We start from the raw sequence: 24285 nt of genomic DNA, 5'->3' as shown, positions 1-24285 counted from the left end.
ATGGATCATTAAAATAACCAAAACGGCCGCTATGGAAAGCATAGATAGCGCCACCGTAGCCTTGTGTGTTTGACAGAACAGCAATGATTTTTTTGATGCGGTGAGCACTGACAAAAACTACCTTTAATGATCCATTATAACTGGAATTCCTCATCAATATTCATTTATTTCGGTACATAAATTTTGAAAGTTCTGCTCTTCCTCACTACGATTATTGCCTAAAAATCGTTGAAATATTCCAGCACAACGACGAATAAAATAGTGTTCCTGCAACAAACTTTGACAGTCGGTCAAACGGTTGCAGCAACATAAATCGGTTTGACAAACGTGGGGTGGAGTCAATGTTGGTCAAACCGGCTGAGCGTCTGTGGGCTGCATAAAAATGTTGACCAATCGATGGTGCGTCGTCATTTTCGTCGTTGTTGTTAGGTGCGCAAGGGGCTTACAACGATGCATCCAGCATGTTGTGCATTGAGTTTAGCTGCCGGTACTGGTGGAGTGTCCACGGTAACTATCTATCTTCTTGTACAAATCTTATTTCGATTCAAATTAAATAATTTCAATCAATTTCTGTCGCCTGGACTTTTTCTGGAAAACAACATGAAGGTCAAGAAAATTCGGGGCATTTTAGTAAAAAAAAATCGACACCTTGAGTATTCAGAACAGATATTGGAATTATTCTCTAAGAAATCTTATTATTGAATCCAATTTCACTCCTAGGAATATGTTGACTCATCGCTGGCTTCTGTACTACCAGATTTGTTGTTAGATCTTGAAAAGCTGTTTCGCAGACTTCTGGCGAGATTTTTAGTTGGCCCAAATCATCTTGCCAGGGTTCTTGCATTATCTGTGATGGATTACAGGTGTGACTTTTGGAAGGTCCAACGAAAATAGCTTCTAATTCATAATGAGATTTTTGAAAGGCTTCCATAAAATTTAATTGCGAGAACATTTATTTATAGGCATTCAAAGAACTTCAAAGTGGGTCGCAGTTTCAAAAAAACGTTGGGAACTACTGTTTTACACAACAGCTCACAGAAGTCCATGAATATTTTTAGCGTGTGAGTAATGGATCTCTGAAATTTAACGCTAATCGATCTGAGCGTGTACCAATGACAGCTCCCTCAACTCAATTGCATCGTGAGTTCCGTTCCGAATGCAGTTCTGCGTGCGGTGGGTGGGTGGCTGTTGTTTTCCTCTCTTTTCGCTGCTGTTGCGCTTCTTGCGGGATTTTTGAATGTGTGCGTGCGTTTGAGTGCCGGCGCCCGCAGAGAACTAGGTACTGAGAAGAATGATGGGAAAAATTTACATACGAGAAGAATTTTCGTCGGGTGGTCGGGTCGCGGTTCAGTGTTCAGTAAAACTATCCGGAAAAGTGTCCCCATCGGAATGCCCCGTGCAGTGAAAAGTGCGTCAAAATGTTCCGAACGGTGCCGGGAATGCGGGGCGAGTGCAGATTGCGACCGATCGATCCACTAGGATGCTGAGAAGCGGAATTTTCACAGCAAGAAGTTCCCCCAAGTTGCAGCAAGAGTCAAAATCCAGCCCTTTCCTGCGTTCTTCTGTTCTGTGAGTGTGGTGGGAGAGGTTGCGACTGAGAGTACTGCGTTTGGTGTGTGAGTGTTAAAGAGCGTCCGATAGGGTTCTAAAAGGCAAATCGCGCCTCGGGCGACACACGGATCAACAACACTGCTCTGGGATAAACAGAAGAGTGAGAAGTGCTGTGAAAAGTGCGTGTTTGCGGCCTACGGGAGGAAGTGGGTCCTCCCGTCAATGTCTGCGGATTTCAATTTGCGATCTTTTCCTGTTGATGGTGGAATTCAGTTTTGGAAGTTCCAGAAGAGTTCTAAAACATAGATGTGCGTGAGTGAACCGTTTTTTTGTGCGGAGGGATTTTTGCATTGCGTGATGCAGGGATGAACGACTGGATGTTGCACAGATGGGGTCTGGAAGCAGGGCCGGCTCAATGTCAAAATTGAAATCGCAAATCTCGACAGTTGAAAAATTGAACGCCGAAACGTAGGCTCCGTGGCGTAGTTGGCTAAAAGTTACAGATTTTCAAGCGAATGATCATGGGTTCGATTACAGTCGTCCCACAGATTGGATTAAACGGAGAATATCTCATCAAATAGAGTTGCAATTTCGCAGAACATTCTACCTTAGTGAACCATAAATGTATACATCATCGCAATCAATTATAATATGCTTAAGTATATTTTTTTACGTCCGTAGGAAATAAAATGTCAACCATATTCCTGGCAGCGATGATTCATTACTGTTGGTCACTGAAAACACACCACAGTTATGAACCAAAGATAAGACTATTCCGAAAGAAACGCACAACGTGTGTTTTCTCTAACACACCATTCGTTTACCTCGTAGATATGTTGCTTTTATGATGTTCTGATCAATAAAAAGGATCCTCCTTTCACAGTAGTGATCCACATCTGTGGGATGGACTACGTTTGAAATTTCTATCGAAATCAACACATTTTCGTAAGCAATCGCAAATTTAGAGGAATATTCCCGAAAATAACTTTAGTATGCAATGCCAGTTAAGTATTTTTTATTTGTACAGCGTCACCATGATTGACGATTGTATTTTATTCTAAAAAATGACTTAGTTGACCTACAACTGTGGGGTGACTGTATTAGTTACTTGCAAAAAATTGCGTTACTTGTCAAGAACGATACATTGAACCTCATCTGAGTTGTGGCTCTAACCAAACACAGTTTCTTCTTAGAGATTTGCTCTCTATTTTAATCAAGATGCGTCTATAAAAAAGTCTTTTTCTTATTCTATGTTTTCAAAGTCTAATTCTAACCAAAATGGTTTTCAAAGTCAATTTTTCGATCTTTTGCCTGCCTATTGAAAAATTCTAGAGGCTCCGGAAATTATTATGCGACTATTCCACAGGTTCTTCAGGGATTCCTTCTTAGATTCCTCGAGGAAACCCGTCAGCAATTCTTCTAGAGTGCTTTCTTCTGGAACACTTTCAGGGACCGCTTCAGGAATCCTTCCGATTCCGAGCGATTTTCTCCATCAATTCTCTCAGAATATCATCTAGCGATTTTTCAAGGACGGCTTAGTAGAATTCGCCAGAGAAATCTAAAATTCTGTCATGGGATTATTTTTCACAAATTTATTCTCTTCTGGAGTAAAAGCTTCAGCAATTATTCTAGTGATATTTTTTTCAGAGATTTATTTTGGAGTACTTTCTAGGACTCCTCCAGAAATTCCCTTGAAAGTTTCTCGCAAATTCTCGCGGAAAGTCGTCCAGAAATTACTCTGTAGAGTTTTAAAAGATTTTAGAGGAATTTTCCTAGAATATGCTCCAGAAAATTCAACACAACTACCTTCATTGAATTTAAAAATTTTCTTAAAACCAGGATTTCACTCAGATATTTTCCACCGATTTATTCAGTAGTTACACTAGCAGATCGTCCAAAGATACATACAGGAGTTCTTCCATGAAAATCCTCAAAGGTTGATCCACAGTTAATAAGGAAATTCGTTCAGCGGTTTCTCGAAACTCTACATTCATTTTCTAGAAATTTCTCCAAACATCCTTCGATTGTCCCAGACAATCTATCACCAACTCTGCTAGAATTTTTGAAATAAATTGAAAGTTATTGCTCAAAAGGATCCTGAAGAAATTTTACGAATTGTACGGTCATCAATGCTTAGGCGTTTTAGAGCTTCTAAAGGAATTATCCGCGCATATCATACAATTAATGCTCTTGTAGTTCTTGGAAACATTTCTAGAATAAGTGAAATTTCCATGACTTCTTCAAAATTTTATTAAAGTTTCCATACCAGCAAATATTACAGAAATTATTTAATTTATTATTCCGATAATTCCTACACAACTACTATCAGGGATTCCGCTGTGTATTGTCCATCCCGGTCGAAATTCTGAGAAATAGTTGAGTCCTGAATCAATTCCTCAAGGGGTTAGGTGTTTTTGGGAAACTGCTTGATAAATCTCCGGAGAAACTGCTGAGGAAATTTTCGGTTGAATCTCTGAGGTAGTTTCTTGGGCCATCTTTTGAAAAATTACAGGTTGGATTCTTGAAGCTAAGTATAGGTGAATTGAATCAAATCTCGAAAACTTATTCAAACAGACTCAAGTCAGAAAAGTAGACAAACTTACTTTATCAATCCTACGTGTGTATCAGATGAAATACACCGGCTTGAGTAGTCTATAGCTATTTCGTCTTCTTATTCTTCTTTTTGGCATTACGTCCTCGCTGGGCCAAAGCCTGGTTCTCAGCTTAGTGTTCTTATGAGCACTTCCACAGTTATTAACTGAGTGCTTTCTTTGCCAAAATTGCCATTTTTCGCATTCGTATATCGTGTGGCAGGTACGATGATACTCTTATTACCAAAAGATCCTGGACCGATCGGGAAATAGGTATTTTAACTATCTTCTAAATTTCAAAGAGAAGTTTAGACCGGCCCTGCCCAACCGAACGAGTGTATACTAATGAAAGTACAGCAGAAGCAGTTGTGAACTTTAAAGCAAAAGCCAACAGCATCTACCAGCAAAACGAAACAAAGCTGGAGGAAGAATCTTGGCAACGCGGAGAAGCAAAAATTGAAGAAAAAGTTAGTGCATAATAAAAAAAATATGTGTATGACGACGACGGCGAGCGAATCATCGCTGTACCGATAGTGGCAAGTGCAATAGCAACAACACACCCAAAGGGGATTCCCAGAAGGGAGAAGAAAGAACGGAAGTAGGATACGCGACGACAGTGAGTGTAAATTTGTAAGCGAGTACGAGTGAGCGGAAATACCAGACCAAGGAAAGCGGAGAAGGCAGAAGGCTGCAAAAGTAGAAATGGCAACTCCTAACCGAAATGAGAGAACCAGCGCTCCGGCTGGCACATCTAGCAATGGAAATGGTAAGTCTAATGATTCTTTCAAATTCGTCTTTCTTGCACTTTATATGCTCCAAGTTTGAAAGTGTTTGAATTCTTGAAGTAGAATAGAACTTTTGATAAATACATCAAAAAGTCCTAGAACAGGTCAGATGGATTTCGTAGAAGAACTGCAATTACTGTGTGGATAATATCCATAACCAATTTCCGGAATAAGGATTCCCTTGAAAAAATTCTTTTAAAAATCTATGGAGAAACTTCCGGAAAAATCCATTGAAAATTTTCCAAAGGAAATTCACAGAGGAATTTCTTGAAATTTTCCTACCATATTAATTTCCTTGCAAAAATTCGAGTATCCAGTATTCAAGTACTCATTGAAGACTCCCATCAGAAATTTCACAAGAATTCTCTGGAAAATTATTGGCAGTAATTTCTAGATGAATCCCTAGAGGATCGTTGGAATAAATTCGCAAATTTTTTTTGGAGTGATTGATGAAAGAATTTCTTGGAAAATTCCTTTTGAAATCCAACAAAAATTTTGAAGGAATCATAGAAAGAATTCCTTGAACAATCCATAGAGGAATCCTTTCAAAATTATACAGAAATTTAGGTATTTCTGATGAACTACCCTGAGAACTTTTTACGAATATCTGATAAGAATGTCATAAATTGGGAAAATTGTTAGACAATAATTCCTGGGGATAAATTGAAATCTGGAAACATCCCTAAACAAATACTTGAACAATTTCTAGGATGAACCCATTAGGGCATAGAGGAATCCCTAGTGGAATTTCAATGATATTCCTTGGGAGATCTTTTTCTTCTTGGCATTAACGTCCCCACTGGGACAGAGCTAGCTGCTCAGCTTAGTGCTCTTATGAGCACTTCCACAGTTATTAACTGAGAGCTTTCTTTGCCTAAGTTGCCATTTTGGCCTTCTGTATATCGTGTGGCAGATACGATTATACTCTATGCCCAGGGAAGTCAAGGAAATTTCCATTACGAAAAGGTCCTGGTCCGACCGGGAATCGAACCCAGACACTTTCAGCACGGCTTCGCTTTGTAGCCACGGACTCTAACCACTCGACTAAGGAAGGCCCCCTTGGATGTCCTAGAACATCTTAAAAACCCTAAAAGTATCGTTATATGTCTACAACTGGTTCTGCTGTAAATCCAATGCATAATGTGCTATCAAACACTCCTGCAATCTTGTTGGCTTATTCCACTGCAACATTCATCTTCCGATGTGGTTTTAGGTAGGTATAGCCATATTTGCGTAGGCGTTGCGCGTTGGTGCAGCTACTTCCCCAAGCCACAATTATCAGACATTGTAGTGGGCATAATCTGTAAAACGACACCTGTATGCTATCCCTCTTTACTGCGGAAAATACAGCACTCGAAACAGGACACCGTCCGACCAACCAACCCAGCCAACGCACCAAATGATTCATCGATTCAAATGCGTCCAAACGTACCGTAAAATGAGGTAGCTTTGTTAACCCTCTAATACCCAACCCCGACTTTAGACGGGGTACACTTTGGAATTTTGTGTATTTTTTCGTAGCTCGGAAATCAAAATGATTTTATTTTTGGCTTATACCTTGACTCATAACACGCATATAAGAAAAGTTTTTTATGACTTTTGAAACTTTTTTGTATATTTAGAAATTGTTTGAAAAATTGCATTCTTATATCGTACCTTTTATATTTTTCTACGATTAACCTATCACAAACGAAGAGCCTGGTGGTATTAAAATCATTTCAAACCTGTTTTTCCGTTAATTACACGGAAAATAAAATACGCACCGAAAAAAAATTAAAAATTGAATATTTTTCAAAATACCGTTACAATTAAATTTTTTATTATTGCCAAAAATCAACAACTAGAAAAGGCTTCAAGAAATGAAAAAAGTAGGGATGTTCAAAAATAAAAATTATAAAAATCAAAAACCAAAATTTAAAAATTTGCGAATTAAAATAAATAAATGCCCAAAACGTGTTTAGAACGATTTTAGATAACGAAAAATAATACTTAAATCGAAAATAAAAATTTGGGTATTAGAGGGTTAATGGCGGGTTAAAGTTATTTGATACTGACCCAAACGTTAAACGATTTTAACGCTCATTTTTTTATCATCAGATTTTCATTGCTGCGAAATTGCGAAATATTTATGGATATCAACTTATCCCAAATTTCGAACCACAACTCAAACCATTATATAATTAAAAACATGCTGAAATTTTGAATCACTCCCGTTTTATAACCAACGAAGCCGTTACACACTTACGAGTCCATAAGATGTGTGAACTGGTAGAATTTTAAGAGGCGAAAACAAGAGATTTTTTTGGTTCGTCTGCGTAAGGGATCGTTCAAATATTACGTAACGCATCAGGGGGAGGGAGGGGGTCTTACGTAGTGTTACGGCCGAAACAAAAATTTGAAATTTTCTATACAAAAGTTGTTACGTGGGGGAGGGAGGGGGTGTAAAATTGACAAATTTGGCGTTACGTAATATTTGAATGAACCCTAAGAAAACTCCAGTTGTTCCTTCCTTGGGAGAAAACTTTCGTTGTTCTGTTTTGGAGGGTAGTAGAATTATATATAAGTATTTATATGTGCTTCATATTATGATAACCAAAACAAAATTTTGACAGCTTCCCATACAAGTGATTGGTGTAGTTCTACCATGGCTTCTCCAGCCTTAATGCAGCCGTAGATCATTTAGATAAGAAGTTAAAGTTATGCCCTTGCTTCTTGTATATTATTAACTATATATGTAGGAGCAGATGGTAAGGTGAGTGGATCAGCGAATCCCAGTTCAAGTCTTTGTTATGAGAATTATTAATAACAATGTTCCAATTTCAGCAGGCACGCTTATGCGCATTGGCTAACGCAGTTTAATATCCTCTCGATACTGTGAATATTGAAATATTTTTGATTGCTGAAGTGATGTACACCTGCATACTTAGTTTTGATAAAAGAAAAACAATTTAAGGTATTGTAATATAACCAAAAACATAACTTTTGCCAATCTCAATCGATTTTTACATTTCTTGGAGTGAAAGTCTCTTACTTGAATAGCATCCTAACCAACATGACATTTAAAATATTCGTTTTGAAATGAGCTAGAAACCTTAAAAAATATACTTTTGCCCCACCTTCTGCTCTATTTATGTTCCAAAATCGGTTGACTTATGTTGAAATCAATTTCAAAACATAAGATTCAATTGATATCTACACGCTTAGGTAAAAATCATTGAAATTTACGTCATATGTATCCGACATAATAAATCAAGTAAAATAACGGAAATTTAAACTAAAAATGACCTAATTTTACGTCACATTGAACGAAATATTGTTTGGATCACAAAAATGTTCTGTCACACTGGACAAAATTTAACAAAGATGACGTATTTTTATACGTCACACGTTCAAATACCATCAAATTTACGTCATTTTATTTCTTACATAGGGTATTTTGCTTGCCATGAAATTTACCATGCCCACACAGTTACGGATCACCCACAGTGATCACCCATGTTATACTATTTGTCTTCTAGCATTTGTAGAGTTAAGCACAACATTCAACCGCTTAATAACGGTGTATTTAACAAATGACAGCTATCATTATATGGTCGTTTTCTGTAAGAAGTGCGTCAGCATTCATAAGGTCTCACAAGTGGTAAAATTCATATGTTATTGCATAAAACATGCTCGTTCGCTTCGATTTAGTGTGAATTCATCTTTAGAAAACAGTTTTCTCGATTGTTGATTCTAAATACCGAATAGTAGCACTTCTAACTCGTGATCCATAATATGGACCAGGAAATGATTGTTTACCACGGTTATGGATCACTACCAAAGAATGTAGATTTCTACCATTTTAAGCATTGGATTCGACATTTTCAGACAATAGCACTAAGGATAAAGCTAATAAAACATCAAGGTTGGTAAATTTCATTTTTAAGCAGACAAAAATGGGTGGAAAACTAGGTGTGGAGCGAAAACAGTTCATGCCTCAGTTACTACAATGCAGTATATCACAAAAAAGGACATTTTACCCCAATGTGATGGATTTTACTAAGGTGGCGCAGATTAGTGTCGTCACTATTAGCGCTGCATAAGAACAGCAGGAGGATGAAAGAGAGAACTAGTGGCACGCTTCAATGATCTGCGCCATCTTAGTAAAATCCATCACATTGATTTTACCCTTGTTTCCAGCTCAAACAATGCTATTTTTTGCAGTAATATGTGACACATTGTTAACTTTCACAAAATCGTGCAATACAGATGCATTGAGTTTAAAATCTCTTGATTTTGCGCACTGATCCGTAATATGTCACAATTTGATCCATAATATGAAAATTGATCCATAATATGGTTTTCAGAAACCGATGCAATTTTTATTTTTTATGTAATCCTATGTTAATATTACACTCAAAACAGTTTACTAACCGAAGTTCCAATTTGAAACGATTCAATTCATGCTTTTCAATTACAATTTTACGTTTTCCATGTCGTTTTATTGAATTTTATAGATTGGACTCCACACTATTTGATCCATAACTGTGGGGTTTTTGGTTTTTCTTAGTGTTTGAATATACAGTATTGGACAATACATGTGCACCTTGTCGATTTTCCATACAAAATTATCAACTTTGGTATGATAGATCTTATTTATTTATTGAGCGATTCGAATGAAATTTTCTCAGCACGTCAGACTTAACTAGAATTACCACATATATTTTTAAGTAACTTTTCAGATCGCGAATTCAAAAGTAATTAATATTTGACAAAAGTGAATACAGGTCGGACTCGATTATCCGGAATTTTAGAATCAAGTCTAAATCCGGAATTTGTTTTTTGATGTTCTTTTTTTCAATTTTTATGCATAAATTTGAGATAATTTGGTATTGCATTATACAATATGAATGGATTGCAGTTTTGGACGTAGGTTTTTTTGAGTTTGCTGGCCAAAAATAAATTTTCCTTCTCAAGACCCCCTAGCAACGAAAAAAGATTTTAATTTTTCTTGTAGTGATCCGGAGTGAAAAAAATCGATACTCCGGATAATTGAGTCCGACCTGTATAGTGAAATTCTTGACAAAAATGTTGAACGGTTGATCTGAAAACATGAAAGTCCGACACAAATATTCTTTTTGGCACACTTGTTCATTTGGTTGAAATCTACAAATTTGTTAAAGATACAATGTGGCTAGTTCGTCGATTTTTTTAAATACCTATGTCGATTAATACATTTAAACTCGTAATCACCTAAAAATATATGTTGAAATTTAGGTTTGGCCTGAATAATTGTGAAGCTTAACTCTCCCTAATATTTTTATTTTTTGTTTTTATGCTGCTAGCTGTACAGTGAATACTGTCCAAAGCTCTAAACTAGACTTACGATAGGAAAGAGGACGTGATCCTTCTGAAACAGTTCCACAGACGTACACGCAAGGCATGGCATCTAAGAAGACACTGTCGCAATCTGTCTCAAAAGGTTACGGTAGAAGGTGGGAACATTTTTCGTCACGCTTTCACTTCACTACATTCATACTTTCATAACTATCAAATCCCACTTTCACTTCACTTGATAAATATCATCAATATCACCAACATTAGTACCACGTCACGTTTATTACTACAACACAACACAACACAATAGTTTTTGCTTCATCAAGCGTCAAAAAAAAAAAAAAACTACAGTAATAAAGAAGTCATATCAACACTCAAAATCATCTTCATTACAACAAAAGTAGGGTTCATGTTGCATTTAACACTAATATTTCCATTATCACCAAATGTAATCACTCTAATAATCACCATTTTTTAACTTACTACCATCAATCACACCAACTTCTTCCACAGAATTTACACAATCACTTGTTTAAAACATAATGCCATTACCTTTTTTTAAATTTGTTAGATACTATTTGTCTTTAAATTACAATGTATGTGCATCAATGGTCTGTTCTCTTACGGTATGAGTTTAAACGATTTCTAATGGTAAACATTGTTAATTAAAACGATTTTGATGCAAAGGTCAGTTATACTTTCATAGTAATCTAATAACTCGCATTAATCTTCTAATAACTTAACTTTTAGATAGAAAATTTAGGGGAACATGGCCCAATACGGACCTAGTAACAGTTTTTTGGCCATAGCTTTTCAGCACGATGAACGGCATTAAAAGTTATATGTTTTCTTGACAGTCTGATTTAGCGCGCACATTTTTCTCTCAGAGAGTTTTGTGATATCTCCTACCAGGACATGCCTAGACATGTTTGAACATAGTTCTCTAAAAGGTCCAAATTGGACCCACCTTGTTTTAATTCGGACCCCCTATGTTCTAATTCAAACCAGTCTATATTATATAATTTTTTGCTATGGTAGCTTAAAAATATAACTTCGATTTGTTTGGTATCTAACCTTTTTGTACTTCTTCTATAAGCACAAGCATAATAAACAAACATAATGCGTGAAAATTTCAATTTAGTTCGAGTCGGAACTAGCTCAAGTAAAATGTGAATTTCATGAAAAAAAAAGTATGTGAAATTAGAAACTGGTTTAAAATTGAGTACAGTCAACTCTCTCTAACTCGATTTCATGCTAACCATCGTGTATGGGAGATATCGTGATATAGAACACATATTTTTTAAATTCTGGAGCTCTTTGTTATTTTGGCAAAACACATTGGAAAAGCCATTTTTGCTTAGAATATAGTGAAATTTCAACATATTGAAACATGGCATGATAATATCGGGTTTGAAAGATGAACTGGTAACTGAAAGAGACAGCATCGAATCTCGGGACATCAAGTTGGAGAAGTATCGACATATATTTTAGGGTCAAAGTACGCTATATTAAAATGATTATAAAACGAAGCCAAACTTTAAATTTTTAAGTTCAAAATACATTATATCGGGTAAAGGAAAATTGACTGTATACAGCAAAAAATCACAATGATCGAAGACTTTTGGAACAAAAATACTATCGCTAATAGGGTAACGACTGTTTATTTCATTCTTAATCGCTAACAGTTGGCGCCAGCGGCAAAAGCACAGACAACAACCTTCCGAACATTCAGTTTCTCGCACTGGCCGCCGAGCGCCAACCCTGATGTTTGTATTTCACTCACTGATCGCGTTACGCTGGATTCTCAAATTTCTCAAACTTTCAACACAAGCGCATGGAAGAATGGTAGTCGAGAGCTGTCAAAACGTATGGAAAATAATGAAAAACGTAAATTACTTGCGATTTGGATACTGGATCAAAAAAGTAGTGATTTGAAAGCAAGCGTAATGAGAATACATAATATTTTGTGTTTAGTTCATCTTCCGTGGTGCTTTCTTTGCTACAGGATTTCGTTTTTACTACCACTGAAAAAGAGTCATCTATTGCCTTTTCAGTTTTGAATATCGCCCTATTTGTATGAACACATCACAGTAATGATTTTTTATCATCTGATATTTATTTTACTGGTTCCAACTTTGTTGTTCCTTCGACTATCGGCAATGCATGTTCTTCAAGTGTAGGTCCATTGAGTTTCTTTTAATTTAGGAAATAAAAAGTAAAATGATAAAAAGAAAGCACAAAACGAAACGAAAAGGAAAAAATGCCAAAAAACCTATTTACGACCGCTTATTTATCTGAAATTAAAAAACAAAAATAACAATAAATCGCTACTCATAAAAAGATTAAAAAGATTTAAGCCCCAGGACCTGACAGCAATCACAAGTTTGTGTCTTTGCCCAGGGTAAAATCTCCCTATAAGGTTAATAATAACAATAACTCAGATCTAACCCTCTAAAGTTAACCATTTTTTATAAAAAAATTGAAAAGGCTGCAAATGTATTGTCTAACACTGTAGGGGGATTAGGGGCATAATGAACACCCGGGGCGAAATGGACATCCCCTCAATCTCTGAGAATATGCATACTTCATCAAAAGTTCATACACTGCATGAAATCTGTATTGCATTTGAAATGTTTGACGGTACAAAAGGTTTATGTTTTGCTTCAATTGTGCTTTGAAATTTGACTTTAAGTTTTTCTCCGCTTTAAATTGGCATATAAGCAAGGCGGTGGGAGAATCAAATTTTTGAGCAAAATAACGAACCCAGAAAGATTCTTTTTAGCTCTTATGATAGAGGGAGAGCCCTTTTACATGCCGGAACGACTGACAGACATTAAATATTTTGGAATCATTAAATTTCATGCAAGTGTTCATTTTGCCCCGATACCTCTTTGATACCCTTGTTTTGGACCTAATTTTCAATCTCACTTTTCTGGCATATGATATGATTTTTATTACTATGAATGAATGTAGCACGTCGTACTAACATACAACTTTAAAACTAGCCGGGAGTAATTTGAAAAAATGTCATTGTATGGTCTTAAAACAAGCATTTGCTTGATGTGTCCATTATGCCCCGAATTCCCCTACTATTATACAAATACTTTTAAAACTTATGATGGCGTTTGTTACATGTGTTTCAATTTAATACACTTTTGTAGGCGATTTATGTTTTATGAATTCTGTATTGTAAAGCATAACAGCTAATCCACGTTCTTTTTAACATTCTCCAATCCACTTCCATTTGCAATACGCTAGTGCATCGTTTCCCAAACTTGCACGCACAGTGATTCCTCTCCATACAAAAGATGTAAAAAAGTCTTGAAATATATTTCCCACATTCCAGAATTCTATGTTATCTTCATGTGATATTGGCTTCGTCAAGTTGTACGGCAGTTGAGCCCAGATAGTAAATGAATTAACTGCAAAAAAAGTTTTCAGTTCAAAAACCGTACCAAAAAAGTAACACCATTTCTCGTCGTTTCATGCAAAAATAAGGTTTTGGCCAAAAAAATGTAAAGAAAAAGAACAGAAAAAAAAAGATGATGGATCAAAGTGTCCTTATTATACGGTACCCCCCCGTTCAGATGATACGCCGCACTGAATCAGAACTCCGTCACCGAGGCTTAGGTCATCGTATCGCTGGCTGCTTTGTATTCGATTGGCTATGCGTTGTCCGACTGTCAGATGATAAATTTGAAGCCGTATTTGGTTACCCCTAAGCGGACTCTCGAAGCAGAATTTTTCGCTCCGGCAGTTTCCATTTTTGGAAACGAAATACGAAGCTCTCTTGAAGCTCCCCCGAGCCCGGCGTAATCTGCTTCAAATGCATAGATGCGTATTTGATTGGAACTAATTCGATTCTCGTCGTCTGAAGTTGTTACAAAAGACGGCGGTGTGTAGGTTGACTCAATCTGGGAGTTCATAGGCAGTAGTCGTACTTAGATAGACGGCCAACGAAGAAGGAAGAGACCCCGTCAAGTGGCACTCTGCCTTATGGAAGAAGGCCGAAAGGCAAACAGAGTAACTGCAAGCAAACATACTCATCGCCTGTGTTGTGGTGTACTCTCCGTTGAGGGGTTTCTCTGGGGGTGATGCATTTGCTTAGCTGGTCTGCTGATACCAAGACTGAGTGAAGAAAGGAGGCTATGCGTAGATTTGGCGAGAATGTACGGCAAGGTTGCCAGAGTTCAAATTGAGAAAACTAAATAAGGCAGATATGAAATTTTCTAAATTGACACATATATTGAGTATTTCGGTAATCCAATCCGCATGGTTTTAAAATTAATTAACTCATAACGCGTGTTGAAGTTGAATAAATTATTAATAAAATTGTGAAAAAAATTCACGTGCTCAGGTAGAATTCGAACTCACAACTCTTGTATGCTAGACTTCTGCTTTACCAAGCTGAACAAAATCCCGGGTCTGGACGGAATGCCCAACGTTGCACTTAAAGCAGCAGTCCTTGCGTATCCAGATATGGTAAGGGTTCATTGAAAAATGACGTCCATCATTTGGGGGAGGGGGTGGAGGTGGGTCTACAAAAGTGTGACAGTATGTGGATAAGGTATTGGAAAAAGCGTGACAGAGGGGGGAGGGGGTCTAGAAATCCCGAAAAACGATGGACGTCATATTTGAATCGTCCCTAAGGAAAGTTATGCAAGAATGTCTGGACGAAGGTCAATTTCCAGAAATATGGAACATTCAGAAACTGGTACTGTTGCCGAAGCCAGGAAAATCGCCCGGGGTTTCAGGATCATATAGGTCTATATGTTTACTGGATACACTCTGTAAACTCTTGGAACGAGTTATCCTCAATAGGGTGATGATATGCACAGAGAGCGAGAACGGACTATTAGAAAGGCACTTTGGATTCCGGAAAGAAGTCGACGGTAGACGCTATTCGGACAGTGCTGGAGAGAGCCGAGCAAGCATAGAGGGATCGTTATTGTGCCTTGGTCACGATAGACGCGTAATCGCTGGGATGATCCCGATCTGCATCGTCCTGTCGGAAGACATCGACTGCTATCAGCGAAGAAAAACCAGGCGGGTGAGGAAGTATACGAGCAATAATGGGATGCCTCCGAGAAAGGAAAGGAACAGGCTCATCCAGAATCTATCGGCCTGGATGAAGAGGGAACACGTTGAAGTGAACTTCCACCTGATACAGTTCCTGTCAGGTCACGGCAGCCTCAAGCAGTATCTGCATCGATTCGGCCATGCATCTTCACCATTATGTCCTGCGTGTATGGAGATTGAAGAAACGCCAGAACATGTTGTCTTCGTCTGCCCGAGGTTCAACATAGTACGAAACACGGTGGCGGCTGCTTTTGGTGAGTACTTCAGCGTAGAAGGTGTGGTACACGGAATGATAAGTGATCCCAACCTGTTCGAAAATGTTGCCGATATTACTTCTGCATTGCAGGCCTTATGCCTTGACTAAAAGTATGTCAGAGATCTCTCTTACCACAACATGATTCTGTATTCCTTCGATGGTGTAAATCTGGGGATTTTGTGGAATAGTCCCTAGAGAAGTCCGTGAGAAAAAAATAGTGGAGAAACGATAGAATGGAGACAATCTTGGCGGTATTCTTGGGCTGATTTTAAGGTACTACTTGAAAAAAAATCTGGAGGAATCCCTGAAACAATTCTCGAAAGAATCCCTAGACTAATGTCTTAAGTAATTTCTGGAAAAATGGATTAGTTCCTGAAGGTAAAATTCAGCAAGCATTCGCGAAGAGTTACTGTACGTATCCCCAAAAGAACTTCTTGTGGAATTCCCGAAGAAAACTCTAGACGAATCTGTGTAGAAATCTATGCAAAACAAACTACAGGAATCTGTGAACACCAAGAGGAATTCCTTACATAATGGATTCTTAATGGATTGTGCGATATTTGCCAGAAAACCATTCGCCAGAATGACATCTGCCAGAAAACCATTTGCCAGAATGTACCATTCCCCAGAATTATTTTTCTTGTCGATTTTGATCAATTAATGCATGGTGAAATATCTCGGGATCCAAAGATGGCCGTCACAATATTCGACTTGTACCATTTTCACATCTTCAAGAGCACTATACAACAATCTCGTTCTTCTCATTTTAAGCTTTCTATTAGTGCACAGAGCAGAGACAATATAACACTGTTATTCTACATCTCTTGCAAGATTGCATATGAGGTTTTGATACAATATTCTAAGCTGTTTTACCTAGTTTTAGCTTCTAGAAAATTGCATTTCCTTTCACCACAAGCTATTCTTCATCAGAATATTGTATTGTACAGAATTTCTTTTACAACTCCCAGATAATTTTGGCAGTTTATTGGGGAATATCGATATCCCGAATGTCGTTTCCCCGAACACCAGTTTCCTGAATACCCCGTTTGCTCAAGTGGCCTATTTTCTCGAAAATGTTCTGGCACTCATAATTATCATAACTTATTGTATATTTCAGAGTGCTAAACGGTATGATATGCACCCTTCTTTTTTGATAAGCGGTTCTTTAAAGTTTCTCCAAACTCAGCATTTTTTCTTGTTCTCTTTATCGTTCTTTCTAGTTCACTACTCTGTCTCTGAAGACTGTTTCTTCATTTTGAACTGGATCTTTTTTGGTGCCGTCCATAAACACGTGGTCGTTCAAGTGAGGGTAGAAGGGGGTGGTTCTATCCTAACACCACGATCCATACAAATTTCAGGTCAATCGGAAGAATGGATTGCGGGGAAAAGTGTCATTGGGTAACTGTGTTGTTAGGTAACTGGCGTTCGGGGAAATGATATTTGAGGGAACAACATTCGGGTAAAAATAGACCCAAAGGTTTTTAGTGATAATGGTCACCTAAATTTGAGTACATGAAAAAGCATTCAAAAAAGAATCATTGCCTATCGCTACTTCATAACTCCAAACAAACAAATAACGGAAAAAATCTTGAATTTAAATAAAAAATCACTAAGAATATTTATTCGGCTGCTTACGGGACACTGTCCGGCAAGATATCATTTGAAAAAGATAAGTCGAAGTCAAATTGATGTCTGTCGGTTTTGTGGCTGTGAAAAAGAGACCTCTCAACATCTGCTTTGTGACTGTCCAGCATTATTTGCAAGTAGGAAAAAAATATTTCAACAAGGGCATTCTAAATCCTTCTGAAATTTGGTTACAGAACCCTAATCTAGTAGTAAAATTTATTTTAAAGGTCATTCCGGATTGGGATAACTCGCATCATCAGATAACGGCAGTTATCCTGAATGGTAACTCTCCGTACTGAGCACGTTGCGATAGTAAACAACAGGGGTATACCACAATAGATCAATTAATGGTCGCAGTGGTTCAAATCCCAACAAAAAAAAAAAAAACGCTACTTGATATGGTTTGGGGCAAATAAGAATTCTCCATTCTTCATATATAGGATGTTCTTATTAATTTTAAAACTGTTTTCATTTGTCTGAAAATTCCTGAAAATTGTTATAGTAAATGTAAAATTGGTTTGCGAGTGGAGGCATTAATAAAAGGGGTCTGCGTGGTCTGTGAGGATTTGAATTCTAAACTTGTAACCAACTCAGTTATTGGGTCACTAAGTGGCTCGGTAGCTTAGTTGGTAAAGCGCTCGTCTAGCATGCAAGAGTCCTGAGTTCAAATCCCAGCCGAGCACGTGGATTTTTTTTTTCATAATTTCACCCATAATTTGTCCATCTTTACCACGCGTAATGAGTTAATTAATTTAATAACCATGCGAATTGGATTACCAAACAGCTTAATATAAGCGTCAATTTATGTTAATTACTTCATCGAACAGACGGCACAAATAGTTTCAACGTATATCGAAATCTTATAAATATCTTATAAACTAGCCCTTAAGATGCAACGCTTTGAAGAACAGCTCATGATTAATAAAAAAATAATGGAAACTGAAAAACTCAGAAAGAAAATCGTATGGAATTAACTAATTATAAAATAACATAACCTCATGCTACAACATCTGTATAACAATAGTTTCAACGTATATTGAAAGCTCGTAAATATTCAATGAATTAGTCGATAAGAAGCAACAAAACATTGAAGAACAGCTCATGCTGAAAAGAAGGGCGAATCTCTTGCGAAGTCTTCCAAATCATAATATCATTTTACTGGGACAACATATTTAATATAAACTTACTTTATTATCCGTTATGCTGAATATAAAATCTTTACATCAATTGGCAAACATAGAGGAGCAACTTTTAATGACAGCAACTGTTATTCTATTGTATGTTTTCTGCTTTCTTGTTTCATGGTCCCTCAGGATGTCTGTATTTTGCTGTCTTTTCAATTCATATTTATAAAGCTTCAAATGTTGGTGTTAATCGTTGAATGCTCAAAAAATTGATTTTTTTTTAACCTTGAGGAAGCCATTTGTTTCTAGTCCAACAATTACTAGAACAATACTAGAACCAAAATACCCAAAACGGATATTCGAAACTGGCTCACTAAGTCAACTGGTGTCCAAGAGACCCTGTACTTTTTTGAGTATACTAACAAACATAATCTCACAAAACGTTTTAACGCTCTGGCTCGATTATTTCTCCTACAGTTGCAAACTCAATTCATCAGAAGAGAAAAAAATAAAAAAAAAATCTAGGGGATTGTTCATTCTGGGGAATGGTACATTCTGGCGAATGGTTTTCTGGTGAATGGTACTTTCTGGCAAATGGTTTTCTGGCATATGGTACTTTCTGGCGGATGTCATTCTGGCGAACAGTTTTCTGGCGAATGGTTTTCTGGCAAATATCGCACAATCTTCTTAATGGAATTTTTGCTATGGAACGATGTTCAAGAATACTTTATTATAACAAGCTATTTTTTCGATTATTGTCCGCCTGATCGCCCATAGTGGAATATTTAGAATGATAGAAGAATTCCTGGAGAAAATCCTGGAAGAATTTCTAAAAGGATTTCTAAAGAAATGTTTGCAACAATTTTCCAAAAATTCTTGAAGAAACTGACAAAAAATTTAGATAAATGTTCGGAGAAAGTTCTTAATAGATATTCTTAGTACATCTTTGAAGGTTCGTTAGAGTAATTCTCGGAGAAAAAGTTTATGATTTTTCTGGATTTGAACATATTTTTTCTGGAATCCAAAGTTTTCCAAGAAGAATCCTAAGAATAATATTAGGTGAAATTTTTAAACGAATGCTCAGAGGAAATGAAAAATACAAGAGATAAGAATCCCTGCAGGTGTCCTTGGATTTTTCCATGAATATAAGAAGACAAGAACGTCGGAATTTGTGGAGGAATTTATGGAGATTTTTTTTGCAAGAATCCCTAATTAATCTTCAAAGATTCTTAATAAAATTGTTGAACACATTGCGGATATAAACACAGAAGTAAACTTTTGGAAAATACAGCAATTCTTCAAGATTTTCCTCCTGAGATTTCTAATGTTTGAAGAAATTTCTAAGACGAAATTTTTGAAGATATTCTTGAAAGAATGGCAACATACATTCCTGTTATATATTTTTGATAAATGCTGAGAGAATTCGTGGAAGGTATTTGATAAGGAATCCAATAATAATTCCTGAAACAGTTCTTAGAGTACTTCTTCGAGGAATCTTTGGAGATAATACTGTTGGTATTCTTTGGTGTTTTTTTTTCTGGAATGCATAATAAAATAGAGAAGGAACTTGTAAAAATTTCTGAAGAAATGCAAAAAATGCACTGCTGGTAGGAGCAGCTTCATTTTTTTACTGTAAATCGCTATAACTTTTTTGTTTCTCAATATTTTGCACCATTTTTTTCACAAAAAACTCTTCTTTTTTCAGAATCTACGTCGGTATTGATAATTGGTCATTTGGTTTTGAATATATTCGGATGTTCCTTGGGAGACCGACATTCCTCATATAAAATTTATTTGGTCGCCATTTTGTTTTTGGTCAATTTACCAAAAAAATATGGGCTATAAAATGTTAGATAATAAGGAGCTTCTCTAAAAAAATTATACAAATCAATTGTGTTGTCTACAAGAAATCTTGAAATTACAATATGATGTTTTTTTTAACTTTCCATGATCCTTCTACGGCTACAGTGGTACCACAATTATAAATGCTCATATCTCAAAAGCGATTGCACCAAATCGCTTCGTTTTTTTCACAACAAACTCCCATCATTCTTCTTCCTCTTGGCATTACGTTCTCACTGGGACAGAGCCTGCTTCTCATTTCTAATGAGTGTTCTAATGAGCACTTCCACAGTTATTAACTGAGAGCTTTCTCTGCCAAAGTTGCCATTTTCGCATTCGTATATCGTGTGGCAGGTACGATTATACTCTATGCCCTGGGAAGTCAAGGAAATTTCCATTACGAAAAGATCCTTGACAGACCGGGAATCGAACCCAGACACCTTCAACATGGCTGTGCTGTAGCCGCGGATTCTAACCACTAAGGAAGACTCTCATCAACATATTGTTTCGAAAAGTGAATAACAGATCACGAGAAAAAATCTGTACCCTTAGATATTATTGTGGGTTATAGCTACGCATCGGTCGTCCTAAGAATTTTGAAATATCTCCGTACTAAGACAACCAATGATTCAAATCGGCATAGATTTGATACCTTGTGAAAAGATGGTGCAAAAATATTTAAAAAATAAAAAAAGTTATCGAGATGCGAATATTTTTTTGTTGTAAAAAATGATGCTGCTAGTAGAGGGGATAAGGCGCTGAGGATTTTGATCGAATTGCATAGCATCTCGGATTTTGCTCAAAATTGGAATTCCTTTGGGTCCAATATGTGAAATCCGTGCTTAAATCGAGCGGTTTCAAAATGATGCGCGTTACCGCAGTGATATAATCGAGAATTACTGTATCGCATCAATAATAATGTTTAAGTATTCAATGACAAAGTTTATACATGTAGAAAATACGTGAAATTTTCATTAAAAAAGAAAAAAACGGCTACACTATTAAAGACACTTGTGACAACATGCATAAAAAAATTGATTTACAGTTTCAATATTATTAGTTATTATGTTTAGCAACACTGCTTTTAGAAAGTATTATGTTTTTTTGAACATTTTAGCATAGCATAGACTGACTGTACATGTCAATGGTTCCCGACTATGGGTACATAACAGAATTATATCATCCTATGTTAGTATGATATTAAGATTTTATCGATCAAAGGTTGTTACAATTTTGATGCAGGATGTTGTTAAAATAACTAAATTTATAACAAAAAATTCTAAGAATTGTAACGTAAATATAACAAAATGTGTTTTTAATCTATCAAAAACATATCAAGTACAGTTATACAAATATATTATATAGTATCATAATTTTGATACAAAGTAAGTTGATTAAAATGCACAGATGTGTATTTAATTTTATTATAAAACTAGTGGTCCCGGCAAACTTTGTCTTGCCATCAAGTAGGCTGTTGTAAAACGTCATGTAAGTCGCCATAGAAAATAACACCTTTTTCTACCACCGTTCTCCCGATTATTCCAGAAACATTTCTAATTTTTTTCCTCGCACGATCACGTCGCATCTTTTGTTGAGTGCAACAGTGAAAAACTTACGTCAATCCGTTTATCCGTTCTAAAGCTATTTAGTGACGTTTGTATGTCCAGTCCATTTTTATTTATATAAATTGATAAAAATAAACAAAAAGAAAAATATTCAAAATAAATATAACACAATATGATATATTTTTGTTTCAATATTTTCTGTGCATAACGGTGTCTAACAAATTTATATCATAATACGATATACATATCATATTCTGATAAAATTTTATTATATTTTTGTTATGTACCTCTAGTCGGGTTGCTACTCCGTGATTGATCGTAACTGGTAAGAATTGCACTTCGATCCAATTGAATAAAGGATGGAAGTTTCCGTTTACTCTCGAAGTGCTATTTTAGCGGATCGCATATAAATAATCAATAATGGCGCCGGTATAGCTTTTATAGTCAGATGGGATGGAAATGGAATGTTAGGGTGTAATGATTGTTGCCTCTAGAGACCGAGAATACCTCTGCATCTCCACAATTATCACGGGAAGGGTGTTGATTTGTGAGGAAGGAAAAAGATCTGGGCGTCACCTTTGGTCGGTGATGCGATCCATGGATAAGGAGGAAAAATAAGACTTTTACTTAATACTAGTTTTTGCTTTTTGTCTCGAGGTGAAAAGATATTTTAAGATAGAAGACTGAGAAAACACGTCGACATTCAAAATATCGAACTATTCAAAGGTTATTTCTAGTAATGACAAGTAACGAATATATAAAAGAAAGAATATATAATAGAATTATATTTTTAAAGATAAAGGTTTATGCCGACACTTGAAGTGACGAACCATCCACAGCCTGTTTGAAAAACACATAGAAAATATTGATAAAAGTTTGAAAAAAAGTTTTAAACACTATTCAATCTTCTTAATTTAATGTGGTTCGATGTTTTTGATTTTTAATTATTGAAATAATCATGACAATTCTATAAAAGAAACCGTATATGGTATATTTAGGAAAACATAATGCTGTAGTACTTTCATAGTTTGCATAAAAAAAAAAACGAAATCGTACTTTGCCTTCATAAACGTGAAACGAGCTCACCAAGTGGTAATCCTTACTCGACACGAACAACAACACGATTGACCTTGATCCCATTACTCGCTCCACACACTACTCCACTGCCCAGCAAATCACGCGCAAACGGAGAAAAGAGGGAACCGCACCGACACGAGAAAAAAAAATGAACACTTCTGCTTGGGCTTCCACGAAGCACTCAGTATTACGTTTTTCTGAACATGTTTGATAAAAATATTTTTTTTCTTGGTTACATAGAACTCCTTTATGAACTTTATTTGAAAACCAACATTTCTGGAGCAAGATTTTTTTAATTAAATGTATGCGAATACTCATAGTTTTCTGACAAGTTATTCAGGTAAAACTTTTTTTTTAGAATTGGGTAGTTTTTTTTCGAACCATGCTTTAGAATAGAGAGCATGCTATTGATATTTTCACCGCCTTCTAAAATAGGGAGCAATATGAAAAACTTTTAAGCCGCTAATTTCAAGATATTTTCTAATACACTGAAAAAAAAAACGCGTTTGGAAACTCTGTTGTTCGATGAAACGACGATCTTCGTTCCTTCTTGAGCTCCGTACAGAAGACTAGGGCAGAAGCAATCATCACATATTGAAATGCGCGAAATGCACATCTGAGAATGTGGAAAAGCCAGCAAGTGAATACGGAATGCAAAAGATAAGACTATTTGCAAGTTCCGGTGGCGAGATAGGATGCATAGAGCTATGCACGGTTTATTCCTTGTTGTGATTTTGACAAACTTGATACAAAATTATCACGTCTATTTTTAAATTATTGTTTAAATTAGTATGTAGAGATGTACAGGAATATCTAAAATGTATTGAAAATTGGGCTGACAGAACAACTGACGGCTAGAACCTTATGTACGAAACAATAGTTTTAAGACGTTGTCGGATTTCAGTTTTAAAATGTCTTATCGTGTTTACCTAAAGCTTCGTATAAGGATTTGAAATACTTAAAATTTCATTTTTGAACATGGTATATATCCCGGACACTCTAAATAGGAATTTTCAAATAAATCGCTTAATAACTATAACATTGAAAATCGACATTGTTTGGAGTATTAATCCCACCAGCAAATAATGTTACCGCTGTGAATAACAAAACCGTTGCTCACACTTTATACTAATCAAGCAATCAAGACAGCAACACCCAATCATAGGAACTCGTAAATCAACTAGCATTTCGTTTGTTATATGCTGGACAATGTCATTGGTTTGTCGTCTGACTTAATACCAATTTATGCATAGTTATATGCAAGTCACAAAATTTCACATTTCGTTGATTTATTTCACTGAAAGCAGCCGTCTACCGAACACAACTCAGTCAGACGACCCTAGCCGAGGATGCCCACGAAGTGACCCGTTGTACAGCTACGGGGATTAGGCTTTGGAAGAACTGTAGCGTAAAGTGATGCTTCAGCAAATTCGGATTGCATATGGATTACCTTTGGACAAGGGGATAAGTTTG

General features: G+C 36.3%; 1 protein-coding gene across 9 annotated transcripts in view; it reads left to right on the top strand.

Annotated features, from left to right (window-relative positions):
• The first annotated feature begins 1300 nt into the window (after positions 1 to 1300).
• Positions 1301 to 24285, top strand: part of LOC5578702 (guanine nucleotide-releasing factor 2) — a 256070-nt gene continuing 233085 nt past the window's right edge. Inside the window, exons 1-2 of one of the 9 annotated variants that reach the window (XM_021839408.1) lie at positions 1301 to 1569; positions 4503 to 4908. In XM_021839408.1, coding sequence (XP_021695100.1) covers positions 4845 to 4908 — 64 coding nt within the window. In that variant the 5' untranslated portion in view covers positions 1301 to 1569; positions 4503 to 4844. Of the gene's footprint in view, positions 1570 to 1590; positions 1864 to 4444; positions 4909 to 24285 lie in introns of those variants that run through there. The other 8 variants (XM_021839406.1, XM_021839404.1, XM_021839401.1 and 5 more) reach the window with 8 other exon arrangements.

The sequence above is a fragment of the Aedes aegypti genome, chromosome 1 (assembly GCF_002204515.2).
Source record: "Aedes aegypti strain LVP_AGWG chromosome 1, AaegL5.0 Primary Assembly, whole genome shotgun sequence".
In the NCBI taxonomy this organism is placed as follows: Eukaryota; Metazoa; Arthropoda; class Insecta; order Diptera; family Culicidae; genus Aedes; species Aedes aegypti.
The sequence above is the reverse complement of the archived record's forward strand: the minus strand, read 5'-3'. Positions and strand labels throughout refer to the sequence as shown.